Below are 22,055 nucleotides of genomic sequence, written 5' to 3'. Positions count from 1 at the left end.
CTCCATGAAATTAGAGGGGATCAAATAGCCATGAGGGAAGAGCAACAAAGGCAAGGAAGAGACATTGAGGAGCTCAAGCACTCCATAAGATCTTCAAGAGGAAGAACTAGCCGCCATCACTAAGGTGGACCCGTTCTTTAATTTCCTTGTTCTTTATTTTCTGTTTTCGTTTCTTATGCTTTATGTTTGTCTATATCTGTGTCTTTATTACATGATCATTAGTGTCTAGTATCTATGCCTTAAAGCTATGAATGTCCTATGAATCCATCACCTTTCTTAAATGAAAAATGTTTTTAATTGCAAAAGAACAAGAAGTACATTATTTTGAATTCTATCTTGAAATTAGTTTAATTATTTTGATGTGGTAACAATACCTTTTGTTTTCTGAATGAATGCTTGAACAGTGCATATTTTTTATATTGTTGTTTATGAATGTTAAATCTGTTGGCTCTTGAAAGAATGATGAAAAAAGAGAAATGTTATTGATAATCTGAAAATTTATAAAATTGATTCTTGAAGCAAGAAAAAGCAGTGAAAAGCTTGCAAAAAAAATAAAAATGAAAGAAAAAGAAAAAGCAAGTAGAAAAAGCCAATAGCCCTTTAAACCAAAAGGTAAGGGTAAAAAGGATCCAAGGCTTTGAGCATTAATGGATAGGAGGGCTCAAAGGAATAAAATCCTGGCCTAAGCGGCTAAACCAAGCTGTCCCTAACCATGTGCTTGTGGCGTAAAGGTGTCAAGTGAAAAGCTTGAGACTGAGCGGTTAAAGTCGTGGTCCAAAGTAAAAAGAGTGTGCTTAAGAGCTCTAGACACCTCTAATTGGGGACTCTAGCAAAGCTGAGTCACAATCTGAAAAGGTTCACCCAGTTATGTGTTTGTGGCATTTATGTATTCGGTGGTAATACTGGAAAACAAAATGCTTAGGGCCACGACCAAGACTCAATAGGGCCACGGCCAAGACTCAATAAGTAGTTGTGTTCAAGAATCAACATACTGAACTAGGAGAATCAATAACACTATCTTAATTCTAAGTTCCTATGGAAGCCAATCATTCTGAACTTCAAAGGATAAAGTGATATGCCAAAACTGTTCAGAAGCAAAAAGGCTACAAGTCCCGCTCATCTAATTGGAACTAAGTTCATTGATAAGTTTAGAATTCATTGTATATTCCCTTCTTTTTATCCTATTTTATTTTTAGTTGCTTGGGGACAAGCAACAATTTAAGTTTGGTGTTGTGATGAGCGGATAATTTATACCCTTTTTGGCATTGTTTTTACATAGTTTTTAATATGTTTTAATTACTTTTTATTATATTTTTATTACTTTTTAAATAAAAATCACATTTCTGGACTTTACTATGAGTTTGTGTATTTTTTGTGATTTCAGGTATTTTCTGACTGAAATTGAGGGACCTGAGCAAAAATATGATTCAGAGGCTGAAAAAGGACTGCAGATGCTGTTGGATTCTGACCTTCCTGCACTCGAAGTGAATTTTCTGGAGCTATAGAAGCCCAATTGGTGCGCTCTCAATTGATTTGGAAAATAGACATCATGGGCTTTCCAGAAATATATAATAGTCCATACTTTGCTCGAGATTTGATGGCCCAAACCAGCGTTCAAAGTCAGCTTAAAATTTTTGGCGTAAAACACCCAAACTGGCACCAGAATTGGAGTTAAACGCCCAAACTGGCACCAAAGCTGGTGTTTAACACCAGAAACAGCCTATGCACGAAAAAGCTTCGATGCTCAGCCCAAGCACACACCAAGTGGGCCCCGAAAGTAGATTTCTGCATCATTTACTTATTTCTGTAAACCCTAGGCTACTAGTTCATTATAAATAGGACCTTTTACTATTGTATTTTCATCTTTGGAAAATCTTTGGAATATTTAGTCCTTAGACCATGGAGGCTGGCCTCACGGCCATGCCTAGACCTCTTTCACTTATGTATTTTCTACGGTAGAGTTTCTACACCCCATAGATTAAGGTGTGGAGCTCTGCTGTTCTTCATGAATTAATACAAGTACTATTGTTTTTCTATTCAATTTACGCCTACTTCTTCTCTAAGATATTCACTCACACTTCAACCTGATGAATGTGATGACCCGTGACACTCATCATCATTCTCACTTATGAACGCGTGCCTGACAACCACTTCCGTTCTATCTACAATAGCTTGAGTGTGTATCTCTTAGCCTCCTGGTTCACGACGCATGGTTGCTTCTCCTGACAACAGAGCCTTCCATTCCGTGAGATCAAAGTCTTCATGGTATAGGCTAGAACCAATAGACAGCGTTTCTGAGATCTGAAAAGTCTAAACCTTGTCTGTGGTATTTCGAGTAGGATCTGGGAAGGGACGACTGTGAAGGAGCTTCAAACCTGTGAATGTGGGGCGCAAGTGACAGTGCGCAAAAGGACAATGGTCCAATTCCGACACTAGCGGGAGCCGACAGATGATTAGCCCTACAGTGACAGCGCAGATGGATTTGTTTTCATCCGAGGGGATCATACAGCTTGCCATGGAGGGAGGTAACGCATGGTTGGAAGAAGGCAGTAGGAAAGCAGAGATTCAGAAGCAACAAAGCATCTCCATACGCTTATCTGAAATCCCACCAATGAATTACATAAGTATTTCTATCTTATTTTCTGTTTTAATTATCTTTTAATTATCAAAACATCATAACCATTTGAATTTGCCTGACTGAAATTTACAAGGATGACCATAGCTTGCTTTAAGCCGACAATATCCGTGGGATCGACCCTTACTCACATAAGGTATTACTTGGACGACCCAGTGCACTTGTTGGTTAGTTGTGCAAAATTGCAAAAGTGTGATTGTGATTTCGTGCACCAGTAAGAGGTAGTTGTTTCTACTTAGTTATCCCTTATCGAATAAAGGAAAGTCAAGTAACTGAACCAACTCCGATTCACAAGTCCTAATCCTCTCCTATAGAAGGATTAGCGTTAGTGACTAGAGAGTCAGCCAACAACTTCCAGTTACCAATTAACACTTGAGTATTCTCAAGGGTCTCCTATTAATCAACTCCCAAGTCAAGTTGGGAGTCTACTCCATTGACATAAATGCCATTTTCATAAACATATAAAGGGAATGAAAAGAAGACATGGAAATTCAAATAAAGTAATAACATAAAATCAATTAAAGATAAAAATAATTCTTTGCATTAATCCTTTCCAAAATCGAAGATATCCATATGTAACTCTGAACAAAGTGAATGAAAAGTAAAAGAGCAAGGAATTAAGAAAGCAAACTGTAATGGCAAGGACTTCAAACGGAGGTAGTAACTCTTCTCAATATCCCAATCAAAAGCATAAAACTAGAAATCTATGAATTTGAAGAACCTTAGAGGAAGTAGTAGTTTTCTCTCTCAGATTCAAAGCTAAAACTAAAATTGTGTAAAAGTGAATGGGTGTTGAGTCTCTGCTTGTCCCCTGGCTTTAGTCTATGTTTCTGGGCCAAAAACTAGGTCCAAAACCAGCCTAAAATCGCCCCCAGTGTCTTCTGCAATATCTGTACGTGGCGCACGTCACGCGTACGCGTCGATGGTGTTCTGCGCATGTCACACGTACGCGTCATTCACGCGTACGTATCGCTGTGCAACTTTGCTTGTCAGGCACGCGTATGCATCGTTGTGAAAAGCTTCAAGTCACGTGCACGCGTGAGCCATGCGTGCGCGTCGATCTTCGCTGGTCATCTCCTTTGTTTCTTGTGTTCCTTTCATTTTTTGCAAGCTCCCTCTCCATCCTCTAAGCCATTCCTGCCCTATATAGCCTGAAAACACTTAACACACAGATCACGACATCGAATGGTATAAAAGGACATTAAAAATTGACAATTTAAAGGCTTAGGAAGCAAGTTTTTAATCATAGAACAAAATTGGGAAGGATTTGTAAAACTATGCAAATTGTATGAATAAGTATGCAAAGAATTGATAAAAACCACTCAATTTAGCACAAGATAAACCATAAAATAATGGTTTATCATGCGCACGCACAAGCATGTGCGAGCACTCCCGGCAGAAGGTGAGAACCGGTTTGTGCGTACGCACACTAAGTGTTTTTTTTTTTTTTTGAAAATGAATCATGTGTGCATACGCACATAGGTGTGCGTATGCACAAAGAAGGTAGAAGGCTGGGGTGTGACGCACAAGTGCGTGCGAGCGCTCCCAACAGAGGGGGTGTTAATGAGTGTGCGTCCGCACAGCTAGGTGCGTACGCACAAAATGCTAATTTTGGGGGAGGTGTGCGTACGCCACAGGTGTGTGCATACGCACGTTACTCTGTTTTTCCAAAAAAAATTTAGAATTCTAAGGCACCAATCTTGATCCAAACAAAGGGTTTCAATCCCAAAACACCTAGAATTTCACAAATACATGATCCATACAAAAAGAAACAATTAAACTAACTCTAAGCTAGCTAAAAGAAACAAAATACAATGAATTAAAACTATATACAAAAAGATGGTTAGAAAGGTGTTACCATGATGGGGTGTCACCCACCTAACACTTTTATTTATTGTCCTTAAGTTGGACAATTGGGGGATGCCCTTGCTATGGTAGCTTGTGCTTGAATTCCTCCTTGTATCCCCACCAATGTTTGCATTTCCAATTGCCTCCGGAATTACAAATTTTGTACACCCGATCTTTTTGTTGGCTCATGTGATTTCATCCGGGTGGCAAGCAATTAGAACTCTCACTTAAACACCCAAACATCCTCCGAGATCCATCCAATTGCAAATTACACCAACCATTGAAACCAATCTTCAAAGGTTCAACCTCAATTAGCCTAGGATCATGTTTCCACCCACTACCTAACTCCTTCTTACTTTCTAATCCACAAAGATTCCTAAGTTGTCTATCATTTTCAATCAGACCATATTCAAGTGGGATAATGAAGCTTAAGGTTAAGGATTATACCCACTTAAATGATGGAGTGGATGGTACTTCTTGTATGATCTCCACCTCTTGACAAGCTTGCTCAAGCTTGTTTTCTTGTTCAACTTGTTCAAACTATTCAACCACTTCTTCCAATCCCTTGATCTCAACCTCCTCCCCTTGCAACTCATACTTCAATTCCTCTTCTTTTTCTTGTAGTTCCAAGCTCTCTTCCACTCCACATGCTTCAATTAAAGTTGATTCTTCACTTTCATCCATGGAAGTGCTTGAATTATTTGAAGAGTGTAGTGAGGCTAGGTGAGATAGAGCTCCGGCTAAGGTAGCCATGATATTTTTTGGCTCTTTTGGTACTCTTCTTGCTCTTGAAGGAATAATTGGAGTGCTTCCTCTGTTGAAGGTTGTGGGAAAAAATAAGGTTCATTATGTGAGAGAAGGTCCTCATATGTTGAAGGTGGTTGATATTGATGAGGGTATTGAGGTGGTGTGGGGTATTGATGTTGGAATTGTGGTGGTTCTAAGTGTGGTTCATAAGGTTGTTCATGAGGCACATAAGGTTGATGGTATGGTGGGTATAGGTTAGCCTCATGTGGAGGTGTTTGGTGATAGTGTGATGTGGCTTGTGAGTAAAGTTGACCATAATGTTGAGGGTTTGGATTGTATTGGTATGCATCAAGAGGTGGATAGTAGCTATAAGGATATTGAGAAGATTGTTGCCAAGAGGGTTGCCTATAAGCATATGGCTCCTCACTCAATTGATCCTACACTCCATGATACATTCCATCATTGAGGTCCTCACTTCTTACAACGTCATAACAACCAAACTCCAAGCCAAAAGGGTGAGAATTCATAGAAAATAGGAGAAATTAAAAACAAAAACTATCAAGAAGTAATTAAAACAAACTCATAACAACTAACAAAAGCAAGTAAACAACCAAAAAGAAGCAAGCTATTTACATATTAACATATTCACAATAGCCAATAACATAACACCATTGTAACTCCTCGGCAACGACGCCAAAAACTTGACGCGTAGGATTTATGCCGATTCGGAATTTCTCAATATAGAAAAGAGCTTCTTCGTTGATAACATAGTCCAAACTGGAAATCAAATCCCCACATCAAAGTTTAAATAAAGGTTGTCATACGGCAAACCAATATCAAAAACCGAGAGTATTGAACCTCGGGTCGTTCTCCCTAGGAATTGTAATAGAGTGCTCAATTATTGGCTATGGAGTAAGGGGGTTTTGATTGCAAGAGGAAAGAAATGTAAATAGCAAGAAAGTAAATAAGCATGCAAGGAATCAAATGAAAGCAATTAAAGTAACAAAAATGGAAATTAAATGGCAAGAGGGATCTGGCACCTCTATCTCATTCAATTCATTCAAATTCAATTACCATCATACGTTAATATCATTATCTTCATCAACCCTTTTCTATCTCCATCTCATTATTAGGCATACTATTAGATCTAGGGCTAAAAGAAAGAAAATAGAGGTTTAGAGATTTGAAATTAAGCTTTTAAAAAAATCTATGTTTGCTGAAATAGGGGTCACGTGTACGCATGGGAGTGCAGTTTTGCCCATTATGCGTACGGATTACCTTGTCCGCGTATGCATGTACGCTGGACAGAATCTACCGTCCGCGTATGAATTCCCATGCTCACGTACGCAAGCGTCTCTTTTGCCCATGATGCGTATGCATACACATGCTCGCGTACGCATACATGCCAGACAGAGATGACCCTTCGCGTACGGAAGGGTCTGCATACGCATACAGTGCAGATCAGTCAAAAATGGCTAAGTCTGTAGAATTTCAGCTTTACATATCGAAATTCCAACGTGCATAACTTCCTCGTTTTAAAACATTTTCATCTGTTCTTCAAACAGCGTAAACTTCACGGACCCAATTTCATATGAAATAAGTTTGAAACAATTTGGGGGTCTGAAAGCCAAGTTATGGCTCGCCAAAGTTTGACCAAAAATCAATTTTACACAAAAAAAACCTTAACCTCTGTTTTCATTAGAAATCAAACTCAAACCTCAACATTTTGTACCTATAGTCATCAACACATTACACCATATCATATTAATACAATATCGTACCCTTCCATCATCCACCATACCTCACTTTCACAAAACTCCCAAACATAAGCTTCACAATTATGCCAGCAACCATCAACATACCATCATATATACATATTCATTATTATCAACTTATCAATCATCATCAAACCATCATTTATCATTCTATTTTCATCATAATCAATAAGCACCAACAAATTCTCAATCCATATATCAAGTCATATCATTAAAAGTACTAAACAATTAACATACTTACACATTTACACCTATCCTATAGTCACCTAGCCTAAGTTTTTATGAGACATTATATATTAAATACGAGAAACCTAAATCATACCTTGGTCGATTTCCTCGTATAACCCAAAGGGCACCACCAAATGTCCAAAATTCAGCCCAAGAATCCAAAGCAATGACACCCAAGACTCCACCAAGCATCCAATTTATATACTTACACACTTAATTCACATTACCACACTTATATACCAAATTCAATACCCAACTCACATAAGCTAAGAATTTGCAAGATTTTGAGAGTCTTCACCTTATATGTGTCTTGATTGAACAAAGACCCACAAATTCCTCAAGCTAATTTGGGCCTAAACATCAAGACATCGAATTTTAACAACCAAAACTCCAAAATTTCAAAAATAAAAGGAATGAGAGGTTGAGATGGAATCGGGGTTTCTTACTGAAATTGGTTATCGGGCTTTGTAGAGCTCGACGTGCTGGATGCCTGGACGCGTGGCTGCAAATGGTGCGGCGATCAGAGCTCGGAGTGAGGAGTTGTGTGAATTTGAATGAAAATGAAGGGTTTGGGATTGCTTCTTGCTCTTCCCCCTTTCCAAAATGTTTCCCAGCGTGCATGAGGATCGAAGGGGAGAGAATGAGCTTCAGCTCATTTTGTTTAATGAGTTGGTTGGGCCGACGGGGCCCGATTTGACCGATTCAATCCATTTGACCCAATTTTGGGCCAAATTCTTTAAAATTAGTGTCAAAATTCTTATTTTAATTAGCTCTATCCAATTAAACTATAAAATTCTCATTTCTAATTTCTTTTATTATAAATTAATTATTCGCTAATTTTACGGTGTTTAGACCAGAGACTTTCTGAGTCTGCATTCAAGTCATTTTTTTGTAAAGTTCATTCGACGTTTTTAAATTTTCATTTATATTTCCTGTAACCTTTACTTTTCTTACAAATTTATCTTTCAAGCAACATTTAGTTTCCTTGTTTAATTTTACGTTTCAGAACTTTATTTTCAATTTCAAAAATTCTTTGATCTAGTCGAAGGCATTCTACTGTTTCATTTAAATTTAATACAATTTATTTCAAATTCAGTCAGTTTATTTTTAAAGTTTATTTTGTTTATCTTTCATATTTCTTTTAATTTTGTTCAATAAAAAATGTCCTTTGATGCACTTTAGAAAACTGGTACTCACAGAGGAATAGGCTTCGCTTCCAAACCACTAGATATCAAACCACTTTTGATTTGCTAACAATCGATAAAACACTATGTAACTATTTATAAATATATTTTTTATCAGTTTAATCAACTGAATTAAAATTAATCATGATAAAAATCATTTATTAATAGGATGAAAAAATGTTACAAACTATTAATTTCAGGTGTCTACTACATATATTACAATAAAAATGTTATTTATATACCAAAATCAATTATTAAAATTAGAGACCAATGTATTTATAGATAAATACATATGTTATTTAACTCATTTTTAATATATATTTTATATCCTAGTACGTATTTTATACTAGTAGCTAATTTTAGTATATACTTAACATGATTGACATTACAAATATTACAAACAAGTTTATTATTTCATGTAATGCATGAAATTATTTTTTATAAATATTAAATTTAATTACTTTGTGAGTCCTTAAAATTTTACTAAATTTGTAATTAAGTTTTTATAATTTTTTTTATCCTTTCAGTTTGGATTGATATATCATTTTTAATTTTGTAATTAAGGTTATGATAGGACAAAGACAAGGGGTTTAATGGAATATTCTATTTCAAAATAAAATATACAACTCTGCTAGAGGCAATGAAAAATCTAAATAATGTGAACAATGGGCTACAAATTTAGCTCAATACATATAAAAAATAAAAAACATTCCGCAAAAAATCTAAATAAAAAAATCTATTTAGTTATTCCAAAAAAATAATCATCCCAAATTCTAATATATCAAAGCATTTTACTACAATACTCTCTTCTTTTCCAACCAGCTGTCATCCCATCTTCATCAATAATCATCCCACTTCGTCGTTGCTGCTTAGCTTGCTACACACTGCCACCGGCGTCGCTCATCCCTAGTAAAAATAACCATCCACTTAAGGATTAAAATAATTATCCGCATACCTAATGAATTGAACATCCAACATATTTTAATCATACATAACTAAACACAATCCAATCAAAATAATCATCTACACACGAATTAAAATAACCATTCGTATACCTACTAAAATGATAATCCTAAATTGCCCATTGAAGTAGAAGAAGAAGGAGTTGAATGAACAGAAGAAGCAACCATGATCAAGCTCCCTTAGTCGCGTAATCCAAATATTCGCATCAAAGAAAACCATTTGAACGCTTACCCGGTTGGATTGTTGCACCAGTATATTGCAATTGCCCTCTGAAATAGTATGAAACAGCAGTCGTAAATGTCTCCTGTATTTAGACGGATCTATCGCAGATGAAGAGGCTGCGATGGCAGACACGGTGGACTGCGGGGGGCCTGCATGGTCGGCACGTTGGTGGGCTGTGCGAAAAATACAATGTACGCGAAGGAGGAGCCTGCTTGGACGTTGGCGTAGAAGTAGGCGGCGTCGGCTGCGACTGCGACTGGGCAACGTCGGACTGACGAGAGGAGAAAATAATGGGCGGCTGGGTTGCAAAACGCAATTCACAAATAGAGCAAGGCAGTTACAAATGATCATGGGTGTAACTGCACTATTTGTAAATTCTTATTTTTTAAAAATTTAAAATTTAAAATTATTAAAAAATAATTAATCATCTGATTTCATATTTTGATTTTAAATTTTCTTTTTTAATTTTATTATTCACTATTTTCATTCCCTGTACTTTTTCATTTATAAATTAGTTTTAAAATACGATTAACTCATTTGTACAAAAAAAAAATTAATTCGTATATTGTTTTAGAACACGATAAAAGTTGTTAGTCTTACAGGTTTAATTTGATAGAGGTTAATTACCCGCACCGCCATGTATTGACTGTGAGTGTGCAGAAGAAGAAAGAAAGCAGCGAAGTGGGGCGAGAGAGAGATGGTAAACAGGGGTTTGCACTCGCACCCCTCACACGGCTCCAGCAGCTTGTTGGCGTCAAGATTCCGAGCAAGGAAACTGTGCGGCAGCGCCATCACTTTCTACACTTTCTTCATTTTCGCCTTCTCCTTCTTCCTCTTCCTCTTCTACCTCAGGCATTTCGTCCCCGACGAACACCAACATCACCTTCCTCACCCTCACTCCCAATCCCAATCGAGATCTAGATCGAGATCTCCCCAGGTCCCAATCTATTCTCTCTCTTTTTTGCTTCAATTGAAAGAAATTCGCATGTTTGATTCCCTGATTCACTGCTAGAAATCTTAATCTGATGCTGTGGTTGTGTATGTGGACTTTGTTTCCTTGCAGTTACTATGCTCCTTCTAGCTTTGTACGATAATCTTAATTATTCGTTTGTGAATCTCACTACTCAAGATTTGATCAAATCTAGATTTCAATTCTACTCTGCCATATGGAATTTAAGTAGCTGTGGCATTCAATACTTGATTTCTATATGTGATAGTCATTTAGATTTTAGATTAAGACTAGAGGTTTATCGCTTGCTAGTTGACAGTATGATTAGTAACTAACAGCTTAATTTAAGAAAATTGCTGCCTGTATTTATTTGTTTATTTTCAAAATCTAACTTGAAATTTTTTTACTATAACTGTTTTGAGTTCAAAATGTCTTAAAGATTGAGGGTTCATTTTTCTGATGCGTGATGTAAGGATGTCTTGTTCGTTCTAGCTATGATGATTAACAGTTCAAGCTTTTAGCATGTGTTTTTATTCTTTTCATTGTTTGCTACAGTTGCAGGATTCAAGCAAGTACCAGTACCAGGAGCAACTTTGGGATTCTCCTTTCAGCCATGCCTTGCACAGCTGTCTCAAGCCAACTGCTAAATATAAAGGTTCCTGATGCTTGTTACACTTATTCATATTACACCGCTTCTTATTTGTTCAAGTATTTTCTGGCCCTCCTTTTATTTCAACTTCTCCTTTTAGCTACCTCAAGTACATATGCATTTGTCTTTTCAACCAGAGCTTACCTTTGCTGCAACTGTTTACTGCATCTTCCCTCACTCCTCTGTTCTGTTAAATATGTTACCCTGTCATAGGTTCCCAAGGATTTGATGGCTATCTTACCGTGAGAAGCAATGGTGGACTAAATCAAATGCGAACTGGTGTAAGTGACTGCTTACTTTCTTGTAAAGTCCTGTAAATGGAAACTAATGAAATTCATGCTCTTCTGCCTATAATTGTATGTATGATAATTTCAAACTTTAGTACATAAATACATATGCAATTGAAGATTTGCTATTTTAACTTTCTTGTATCTGAATAGGTGTTTGGGTTACTACTTTTGGCACCAGAACCTGGGAATTTGATGTTTATTTCTCTCTCTCTCTCTTTAAGTATCATTTTCCTTTTGTAAATTTGAACAGTTTGGTTTCCTTTTCATTCATTTGTTCATTTAGACTGTTAGATATTAAGCATGGTATATGGTGAATGGCAGTTTAAGGTTTTTAATTTATCATTCTGTGTTATCTTTATGCATTTCAGTTTGCAAAGCATTCATGCCATCTTCTTAGCAATTGGGTGGCAATTTTGTGTAAATCTGAACTGTTATTCTACCTCCTGATTTGGAACTTAAGTAACCCGTCTTTTTCCGCCCAGATATCAGACATGGTAGCTGTGGCACATATAATGAATGCAACTTTAGTCATCCCTCAATTGGATAAACGTTCGTTCTGGCAAGACTCAAGGTAGTTTTCTATTACAGCATCATTTGGTTCTTTAAATGCCTATTATACTCTCTTCCAAGATTGTCTTCATTATTGGGTGTGTGCAGTGTATTTTCAGATGTATTTGATGAGGATCATTTCATTGATTCCCTGAAAAGAGATATCAGAATTGTCAAGGAACTTCCCAAGAATCTGGAAGCTGGCCCCCGGGCCAGAAAACACTTCACTTCCTGGTCTGGTGTGGGTTACTATGAAGAGATGAAAAGGTTATGGAATGACTATCAGGTACTAAAGTTTATCCTAGATAAACTAATATTTAGGGTCATTCTCATTTTCTGCAGAATACTTCCTTGCAAGATATGTTAATTGAGTAAACATATTTTTGCATGTTAAATATCTGATCACCCTGTGAAATTTTAAATTGTTTTGTTTTGCATAACATTTTGTAAATTGTAATATATATTGGAAGAATATTAGTCAGAGAATGCTAGGCTGTATATTTCATATGATTAGAGTGAAGTCATATTGCAATGATTTAAAGAAGTTCTGACCTTTGTGATGTTTAAGCTGTCATTACACGGTTGAAATAAAAAATGGATTATAGTTGTATGCCAATATCTTTTTTGCAGGTGATACATGTTGCAAAATCTGATTCTCGACTTGCAAACAATGATCTTCCTCTGGATATCCAGAGGTTGAGATGCCGTGCAATGTACCAGGCACTTCGGTTCTCTCCTCCCATTGAAGATTTAGGAAAGGTTTGACTTCTTCTTTCTTTATTTATTTTATTTTTTATTAAAAAATCATAGAATGCTAAATACTTCATAAAAATATAACATTTGCATCATATTGCTGGATTTACTGGATATTGTAATGGAAATTGAAGACAATATAGGCGTGATTAATGGTGATTTTTCCCCCTTCATTGTCTTAATCATGGACCAAATTGTAGGATTTGAATGGAACATCTTAGACAGAAAACAAAAAAAACCAAAAAAGAATGGTATGTGAAAACACAAGAATTAAAAATTTTCCCAAGCAGATATGAATTGATGATCGTATTAGATACAACTTGAAAGGAGATCGAGTGAATAGTATGTGGACTATTGGTCCTTTTTCATTTTTAAAATAAAAGTATTTACAAATCTCATGTGAATCAGCCGTCAAGTAGGAAAGTTTTGATTTATAGAGCATTTGGGGGTACATAGAGATGTGCTGAAGTAAATATTGGTAGTGTAAGTCTGAAAGTTCGGTGTTATGAGTTTGGCATATCTCTCACTGGCAACTATTAGAATAATTTTGTATGAGAAGTATTATATTATTGTTTTGGATGTTTACATATTTTGAAAGCTGAAAAGTTGTTAGGTTCAAATCCATGTAAACAGAGTCCAATGTTTTCTGTATACCATACTAAAAGTATGATGCATGTGGTACCGGGATTACCATATCATTCACTTTTTGATGCATTTAAGAGGTCTACATGGGGCTTCCTGGTAAAATAGGTTCTGAGCATACATGACGGTGAAAAAACAGAGGTTGGTGGATCGACTAAGATCACGCGGGGGAAGATATATTGCTCTTCATCTGAGATATGAGAAAGACATGCTGTCTTTTACTGGTTGTACGTATGGTCTGACAGATGCAGAGTCTGAAGAGCTGAGAGTTTTGAGGTGAGATTTGCTATTTAATGCTGCCATTTATTTGAAATATACCCTCATGTTTAGAATATTTATTTTTCAATTCTTTTAGGGAGAATACAAATTATTGGAAAGTAAAGAAGATCAATTCAACGGAACAGAGAATTGGAGGATTTTGTCCATTGACACCCAAGGAGGTGGGTGTTTTTCTACAAGCTCTTGGCTTCCCCCCTTCAACACCAATATACATTGCAGCTGGGGAGATCTATGGTGGTAACACTCATCTTGCAGAGCTATCGTCCCGCTTCCCCAATTTAGTCTTTAAGGTTTGTTAGTAATTTTGTCGTCTGATTGTATCAACAAATAGTTCAGTGGCGCATAATCTACTGGTGAAGTTTAATACTGACCTGTTCAATTGATTAATAAATGATAACAGGAATCCCTTGCGACACCTGAAGAGCTGAAAGCTTTCACCAATCATGCATCCCAGACTGCTGCACTGGACTACATAATCTGTGTAGAGAGTGATGTATTTGTTCCATCACATGCAGGAAATATGGCAAGAGCGGTTGAGGGACACCGCAGATTTTTAGGTCATCGAAAGACAATCAATCCAGACAGGTATGGATTTGAGAAGTTATAATTGTAACAAGTTCTTCTTGGGCTCAATAAAATGGACCTGCTTCCTCTCTTTATTGATTGCATGACCTGAATTCTTATAATCTCTTCTGCTGTTCTGTTTGTTTGGGTTCATTCTAATTATTTGACGTATATATATATATATATATTGGCTGTGAAAGTTCAGCTTGCCTTCTATTTGGATTTTGCTTGCTTATGTGAAGGGAAAGGCTTTCACACTAGTGATTTTCTTGTTCGCTATTGGTAACTTTCCCTTTTTTCTTCTTTTTATAAAAAAATAATCAGGAAAGGACTCGTTGAAATTTTCGATAAGCTGGAGACTGGAGAGCTAAAAGAAGGAGCAGAATTAGCACATCTTGTGCAGCAGATGCACAAGAACAGGTGACTTTCTACCCGACTTTGTGACCTTTAACGGCATGATAGTTAGAAGTCAAAACTGGTTTCAATTAATATTTCCTTAATTTAGAGATATTTCCGCAAGATAACTGATTATTTTTCTTTCCATTCAGTCTTTTATATCACTTGTTCTTATCTTTCATGAAATCATGTGTAGGCAAGGAGCTCCAAGGAGAAGGTTAGGTTCCCCGGCAGGAATTAAAGGACGAGCACGTTTTAGGACTGAAGAGTCCTTTTATGAAAATCCATACCCCGAGTGTATATGTGGTTCTAGAAGCAAACTGGAAATTACATGAATGAATACGAAACCATACTTTAATGTCAGTATAGAATTTTTGTAGGAAACAGTTATTTTGTACATTCCTTTTCTTTATTGACTCTGTAATTACCAATTACCAATTTTCTGATACGCTTGGTTCCTCTTCTGAGTTCTACAGTAGTCTGCTTGGCAATTTAGCAGTGTTCTAACAATTCAACTTAATTCTTAACGAGCTCAGGATTTTTATTTTCAAATTTTGTTGTTGTTTTACTGATTGTACACTGTCCGTGACTCCGTATGACGCTATATTTTAGTTCAAGGTTAAAACTACATTATTTTTTACTACCTACTGTTGTAGTCTTCTGGCAAGGAGTAAGCAGAGTATAGGTTTAAGACTTTAAGGTGTCTTGTTAAAATCTGCGGATTATTCCATTCTATCTGTATTCAACAAGACGTGTCACAATTTTTGTTTTAAAATATTTTAATCATTATCCAACTTAAAGAATAAAGATATCCATTCACTAATTCACTTGAGCTATAGATAGTATTCTGATTCGTTATAATAAAAGAGTCTAATTTGAAACTAGTACCATATCAGTGATAAGAAGTAATAAACATGAGAAACATAATCACACCGAAAAAGGAAATAGTGCTATGCTAAACCATTTATTTATTGTTCAATCAATTATCCCAAAAAACCTAAAAAAGATACATCCAAAAATAGAATAATGCTATGTGAATAGGAAAATTAGGTGAAATAATGGTGAATAGTTAAGATTGCACTCTTTACAATAGAAAAAGAAAACAAAAGAAATTAAAGACATCATATACAATGTTATTTTTCTCAAAAATTAATTATAATCTTCATTCTTTAACAAACATTATTCTTTACAAAAAAAAAAGTTTCTCCAAAAAATCAGTTATATGCAATTTTTCTTTTATGTTTTCTTTTATCTTTTTTTGTGCTTTTCAGCTTTTATTTCTTTTTCTTTTTTTAAAAAAAAAAGAAATAAAAAACAAAAAGGTGAGAAACATAAAAATATAAATTGTCAATTTTTTTTTTTTGTATTTTTTCAAAAATTTCTGTATTTTCAAAAACAAAGAAAATAATAAATGGGCATAATAAATAATTTAAAATAAGCATATTATGTCTTTAACGGGGCATGTTTTTAACGTGGGCAACCCATCCATCCTACAAATATGTTGTTCACAAAGATTGGAATCATGATTCTAGGGGAATTATTGACAGACTGATGGAATTTAACTCAAAAGTGTTTGGAAATATTTTTGTCAGGAAGAGGAAGCTTGAGAAATAAATTAACATGATTTAGTAGAGATTGGTGTTGGGAAAATCTAGGTTCAATAAAATTTGTCTAACAGTAGAAGTATTAAAAATAATTTTTTGATCATTTGTGTGATTAAATAGGTAATACCAAAAATACTTTAAATAGCAAATATAATGGCAGAAATTAATTATACAGTAGAATTTTATTGTGGAAAAATCTCTCAAAGAGGGACGAAAACTCACAAGACCTAGTCTAATAAAATCTTTCACTATCAAAATAATGGGTACACAATCAATTTTCCTAGTGGCACTAGGGCGTCTCAACAATCAACAAAATACATCATCAAAAACTGATGGAATCAATATAAACCCTCCACAAAGTGGGTATTTTAAATCAAACAAAAGAAAAGACAATACAACTAGCAAGTTATATTCTAATGTTCATCTTTATACCAGGAATAACATACTAGAATTTCATAAGAAATGGATCAAGTTTACCGATTTAATCGGATAAAAAATAACATGCCATTTTCCCCTAAATTTCTTCTTCTCTTCGACGATGGCCCTTCATTTTTCTTTCTTTCAAAAACAATTGAAAAAAACTTCTTCTCTCTCTCACCATGGCCTAAAAGCCACTTTCTTTTGTTTCCTTTTTTTTAGTTTTAACTTGTGGGCTCCACTTAGTTGGGGACTCACCAATAAATCTACCTCTCACCAACTCAAGTGGGGATAGGCTGCTTCACTAAACCCGCCCTTTTCTTTGCAGGAATCAAACTTCACTGCAGGTAAGCTCTTAGTCATCATATCTGAACCATTATCATTAATATGGATCTTCTCAAATGCATATGACTTCATCTCAACCGCTTGACGTATCGAATGATACCTCACCTCTATGTGCTTCGATCTGGAATGAAATGTTGGATTTGTACTGAGATGGATAGCACTTTGACTGTCACAAAATAACACAAACTTCTCTTGATTGATGCCTAACTCTTGTAGAAATTTTTTTATCCATAAGAGTTCCTTAGAAGATTCAACAACAGCAATGTATTCTGCCTCTATAGTGGGCAAAGCGACACATTTTTGAAGTCAAAATTACCACGACACAGCTCCCCCTGCAAAAGTCATCATATAACCAGAAGTAGACTTTCTTGAATCAAGATCCCCAGCCATATCCGCATCTGTGTAACCATCGAATACAAGTTGGCCACTCCCAAAGCATAAACAAACTCTGGAAGTACCATTAAGGTATTTGAGAATCCACTTCACTGCTTGCCAGTGTTCCTTGCTAGGATTAGAGAGAAACCGACTAACAACTTCAATGGTATGAATAATATCCGGCCTGGTGCAAACCAAAACATACATCAAACTGCCAACTGCAAATGCATATGGAATTTTCTTCATTTATGCCTTTTCTTTCTCACTTGTTGGACATTGCTGTGAACTCATCTTGAAATGACTAGCAAGTAGAGTACTAATAGGTTTGGAATTACTCATGCTATACCTCTCTAAAACCTTCTCAATATACTTCTACTGCGACAACCACAGTTTTTCATTCTTCCTGTCACGACTGATACTCATGCCAAGGATTTTCTTTGTAAAACCCAAATCCTTCATAGTAAAGGATTTGTTCAAGTCTTTCTTAAAACTTTCAATCTTCTTAGTGTCATGACCAACAATCAACATGTCATCAACATAAAGTAAAAAAATTATAAAATCACTATCAGAGAATTTCTTAACATACACACAATGATCAGAAGAAGTCTTACTATACCCATGACCTTCCATGAAGGAATCAAACTTTGTGTACTTTGGCCTTGGCGCTTACTTCAACCCATATAAGCTCTTCTTCAACTTGCATACAAGGTGCTCATTTCCTTTAACTTCGAAACCCTCCAGTTGCTCTATATAAATTTTTTTATCTATGTCACCATGAAGAAATACAGTCTTCACATCAAGCTGCTTAACCTCTAAATTCAACGATAGCGCTGCTTCATTTTTCTTTCTTTCTTTAAAAAATAATTGAAAGAAGCTCTCTTTCTCTCTCCATGGCCTAAAAGTCACTTTCTTTCTTTTATTTTTTTTTTTTTGTTTTTAATTTGTGGGCTCCACTCAGTTGGGGACCCACCAACAATTGAAGGTAGTAGATGTCTTTTCTTTTTGGGTCAAAAAAGCTGAACTAAAGGACGATTATAATGGCATTTTGATGCAAGAAGAGCTCTTATGGTACTAGAAGTCAAGGCAAATAATAAGTTAAATATGGGGATAGAAATACAAAATTCTTTCATACTCAAATTCTAGTGCGCAAAAATCATAACAAGATTCACGGGCTTTATGTGAGGGATGGTTCCTGGTCTACTGCTCCAGAGATATTGCAATAAAAGGCACTATCTTTCTATAAGAATCTCTTTGGCACCATAAAAACGGTTGAGGTTAACTGCTTGGGTGATGTTCATATTCCTACTTTGAGCGCTGAGGCTTGTGCGAGACTTTTGGAAGCTCTCTCTTTTGCAAAAGTCAAGCATGTGTCTTTAGTACGAGCTCTTTTAAAGTTTTGGGCACGAATGATTTTCAGACTTATTTTTTCAAGAAATATGAAAAAATAGTGACTATTGAGATTTGGAGGATTGTTAATAGTGCTTTTTGCTGGGAATATGCTGAATCCTAGTATTGTGGAGATTCTTGGTGACTCGATCCCAGAAGTTCACAGTCCTACCTTTATAAATGGTTTTAGACCTATCAATTTATGCAATGTGATTTACAAGATCATTACTAAAGTGTTGGTGAATTGTCTCTGTCCGTTCTTGGCAAACATTGTTAGTATAGAGTAGTTTTATCCTGGATTATGACTAAAAAAATTCTCCACTTTGTGAATCCTTTTGAAATTGATCTTGAAAAGACTTATGATAAAAAAGACTGAAGTTTTTTAGAGAATATACTTTATAGATTTTTAGATTTTTTGTAACCATAATTAATTTCTTTATGTCTTGTATTAGAGCTTCTTCTCTCTATTATTTGAAATTGTATTAGATTGGATAACTTTTCTTTCAAAAGAGGTATGAGGCAGAGTAATTCTATGTCTCCTTATTTATTTGTTGTTTGTATAAAGAGGTTTAATTACTTTATTTCTCAATAGGTGGATTTGGATTCTTGAAAATCGGTGTCTATTTTCAAAGGGACCTAAATTTTTTTATTTGATATTTGTTGATGATCTATTGTTATTTTGTAAGGTTACTAAATCTCAGGTGCAAATATATAATGCACTCTTTGAACACATTTTGCAAGGCCTCTAGAATGAAAGTTAATTTTGACAAATCTAAGACGTTTTACTCCAGGAATATTTCAGCTAGTAGGAGAGGCATTTTTATGGGAGTCTCCTCTATCAAATTTGTTCTGGACTTGGATAAATATTTTGGTATAGATATCAATTATTCTCCTACTAGTAGAGTATCTTTTCAATGTGTCATTGACAAAGTGAGAGGAAGACTAGCAAGTTGGAAAGAGAGACTTTTGAATAAAGCTGGAAGACTTTGCTTAATTAATTTGGTTGTGACATCCATTCTCATCTATCATCATGCATGTTTATCTTTTTCTTTTTTGATTTAGGAGAGTGATAAGTTATCTTCTTTGATGAGATAGTTTCTCTAGAAGGGCCGACTAGATGGCAGAAGTCTTAATCTTGTTAGATGGAAGAAAGTAGTGGCTCCGAAGAAGTATGATGATTTGAAAATCAAAGACCCTGCTTGTGCCAATATCTCCTTGGTAAATTGGTTTGCCAATTTTTGCACTGTAAAGATAAGCCTTGGGTGGGTCTCACGAAGACAAAATACCTATGACAAAAGGGAGTCTTTGATAGTTCTTTTCCGACTTTAACATCTCATATTTGAAAGAGCATATAAAAATTTTTTGTTGCTTTAAAGGATGAATTCTCTTAGTGTATTGGGTCATCAACCAAATTTTTTTGGTTTAAGAAGTAAAGGCCTAAAAGTTAGATTGTTGAGCAATTGTCTTTTGTATATATTTTTGATACTGATATGACAATTAATGTTGTTTGACAAAAAACGTGTTAGAATTTTATTAATATTTTCACTGTTATTCCTCATGAAATTAGGAAAAGACCGGTTTGCTTTTGGAGTGCATCTGCTTTCAATTTCTACTCCGCTATTAGATTTGGAGGTGCAAGTGTCGGATAATTACAAATTTTTTTATTTGACTGTCTTTATAATGGGATTTAGAAAACTGAATTCAGGTTTTATTATGGTCTTACAACATTTGATATCTATCATAGATGCAAACAAACTCCTGAATCTCTCCTAGATTGTATCAGAGACTGTGCTAAAGCAAGAGAAATTTGGATGCTTTTAAAATATGTACTTTGCTTGTTCTAGTTTGAAGAAATGACTTAAGCAAGATCCCAATCAGAGAGATATTTTTTAGTTCTATTGAACTCTTTGTTGGATATAGAGAGATAGAAACAATGATCTTTTCAATCTGATGATGGGTGGAGCGCCAGCAGAATGGTTAGTATGATTCAGAGTTCAACCAGAGACTTATATGCCATTTTCAATAGCACATGTTTTTATCTCCTTTTTTATTCTATTTTTCTTAAGTCCCTCCATGTATAAACTTAGTCAAAGTGAACTATGATGTTAGTATAAGCTCTCATCGTGAGTCAGTAAATTTTAGTTGTCTTATTCGTAATTTGAAAGGTTGTTGAATGAAAGATTGTTCTAGGAAGTTAGAAAATATTAATGTTTTCTAAGCTGAATTTTATGCTATTTAGAAGAGTTTAATTTTTGATTGGAAATATGGTTATTGCCATATTTTTTATAAGACAGATTGTTTGAATACTTTTTTTTAGATGTTTGCTTTGGTACGTTAATAAATTTATACGTACCGATACGATAAAAACATAGACAAATAGCAAAACGTCACGTGGATTATATTATGCATGTTAGCATTTATTATTTTTAAAATATATATATATATATATATATATATATATATATATATCATATTAATATTTTTACTAAACTATCCTTATAATTTAGCAAAAACAAAAATATTTTTTTTTATTTAATTTTACGAAAAGACCTAAATCTCCTTTCTTTTATGTTGAGAAGAGGGGAACGCCGCCTTCTTTTAGGATGAGTTTGCCGTAACAACCGTTGTCGCGAGTCAGGGAAACAAGGGAGGCTGCGACGTTGGAGCGTTCCTCCACAAAGTCGTTTAAGAGGAGGTTTGCGATTTGTTCCCAGATGAGACAGAAGATGGGCTCGTTGGAGGCAATTGGAGGGAGTCCGAGGTACTTGTCATCGCACTCTTCTGCGGAATCGGAGACGCGGAGGAGCCACTGGACGTCGCCGATGGAGTTTTCCAGCTGCATGGATATTGTTTTGAGTGCAGTGGTGGGAATGATGGTGAAGAGGCGTTTGATGAAGGTGTTGGCGCGGCATTTATCGACGAGAATGAGGGCCTTGTCGGGCACCTGCTCGGTGTCCTCGATGATCCGGCGCGTTGGCCTCTCGTACAGGTCGTTGCTGTTCCTGGTGGCTTGGCGGAGGAGGACGACTGATGCGTGAGCATCTTTCCTATCTTTTCCTAGTGAATTTGCATTTAATTTGATTGAGTTTAATCAAGAATTAATTATCTTTTAACCACTATGAATGCTACTTTGAGTCGTGTGCAATTCTGTTTATTTTAGGTAGCCTTTGGTTGGATTTGATGGAGTTTCCACAGAAAAAGAGAAGAAGGCTATATAGGGCAGGAATGGCTTAGAGGATGGAGAGGAAGCTTGTA

At 35.5% G+C, this 22,055-nt stretch overlaps 1 protein-coding gene across 1 annotated transcript; it reads left to right on the top strand.

The window, feature by feature from the left end:
* The first annotated feature begins 10,148 nt into the window (after window positions 1-10,148).
* LOC112783301 (O-fucosyltransferase 38) lies at window positions 10,149-15,225 on the top strand. The gene is made up of 11 exons (XM_025826197.2): window positions 10,149-10,539; window positions 11,107-11,206; window positions 11,414-11,481; window positions 11,973-12,061; window positions 12,148-12,325; window positions 12,670-12,798; window positions 13,574-13,710; window positions 13,790-14,003; window positions 14,114-14,298; window positions 14,602-14,697; window positions 14,870-15,225. Exons 1-11 carry the CDS (start codon window positions 10,300-10,302, stop codon window positions 15,006-15,008), a joined length of 1,575 nt encoding a protein of 524 aa, XP_025681982.1. The 5' UTR covers window positions 10,149-10,299; the 3' UTR covers window positions 15,009-15,225.
* Window positions 15,226-22,055: the final 6,830 nt, after the last annotated feature.

Source organism: Arachis hypogaea, chromosome 20, assembly GCF_003086295.3.
Source record: "Arachis hypogaea cultivar Tifrunner chromosome 20, arahy.Tifrunner.gnm2.J5K5, whole genome shotgun sequence".
NCBI classification, from domain to species: domain Eukaryota; kingdom Viridiplantae; phylum Streptophyta; class Magnoliopsida; order Fabales; family Fabaceae; genus Arachis; species Arachis hypogaea.
The sequence above is the reverse complement of the archived record's forward strand: the minus strand, read 5'-3'. Positions and strand labels throughout refer to the sequence as shown.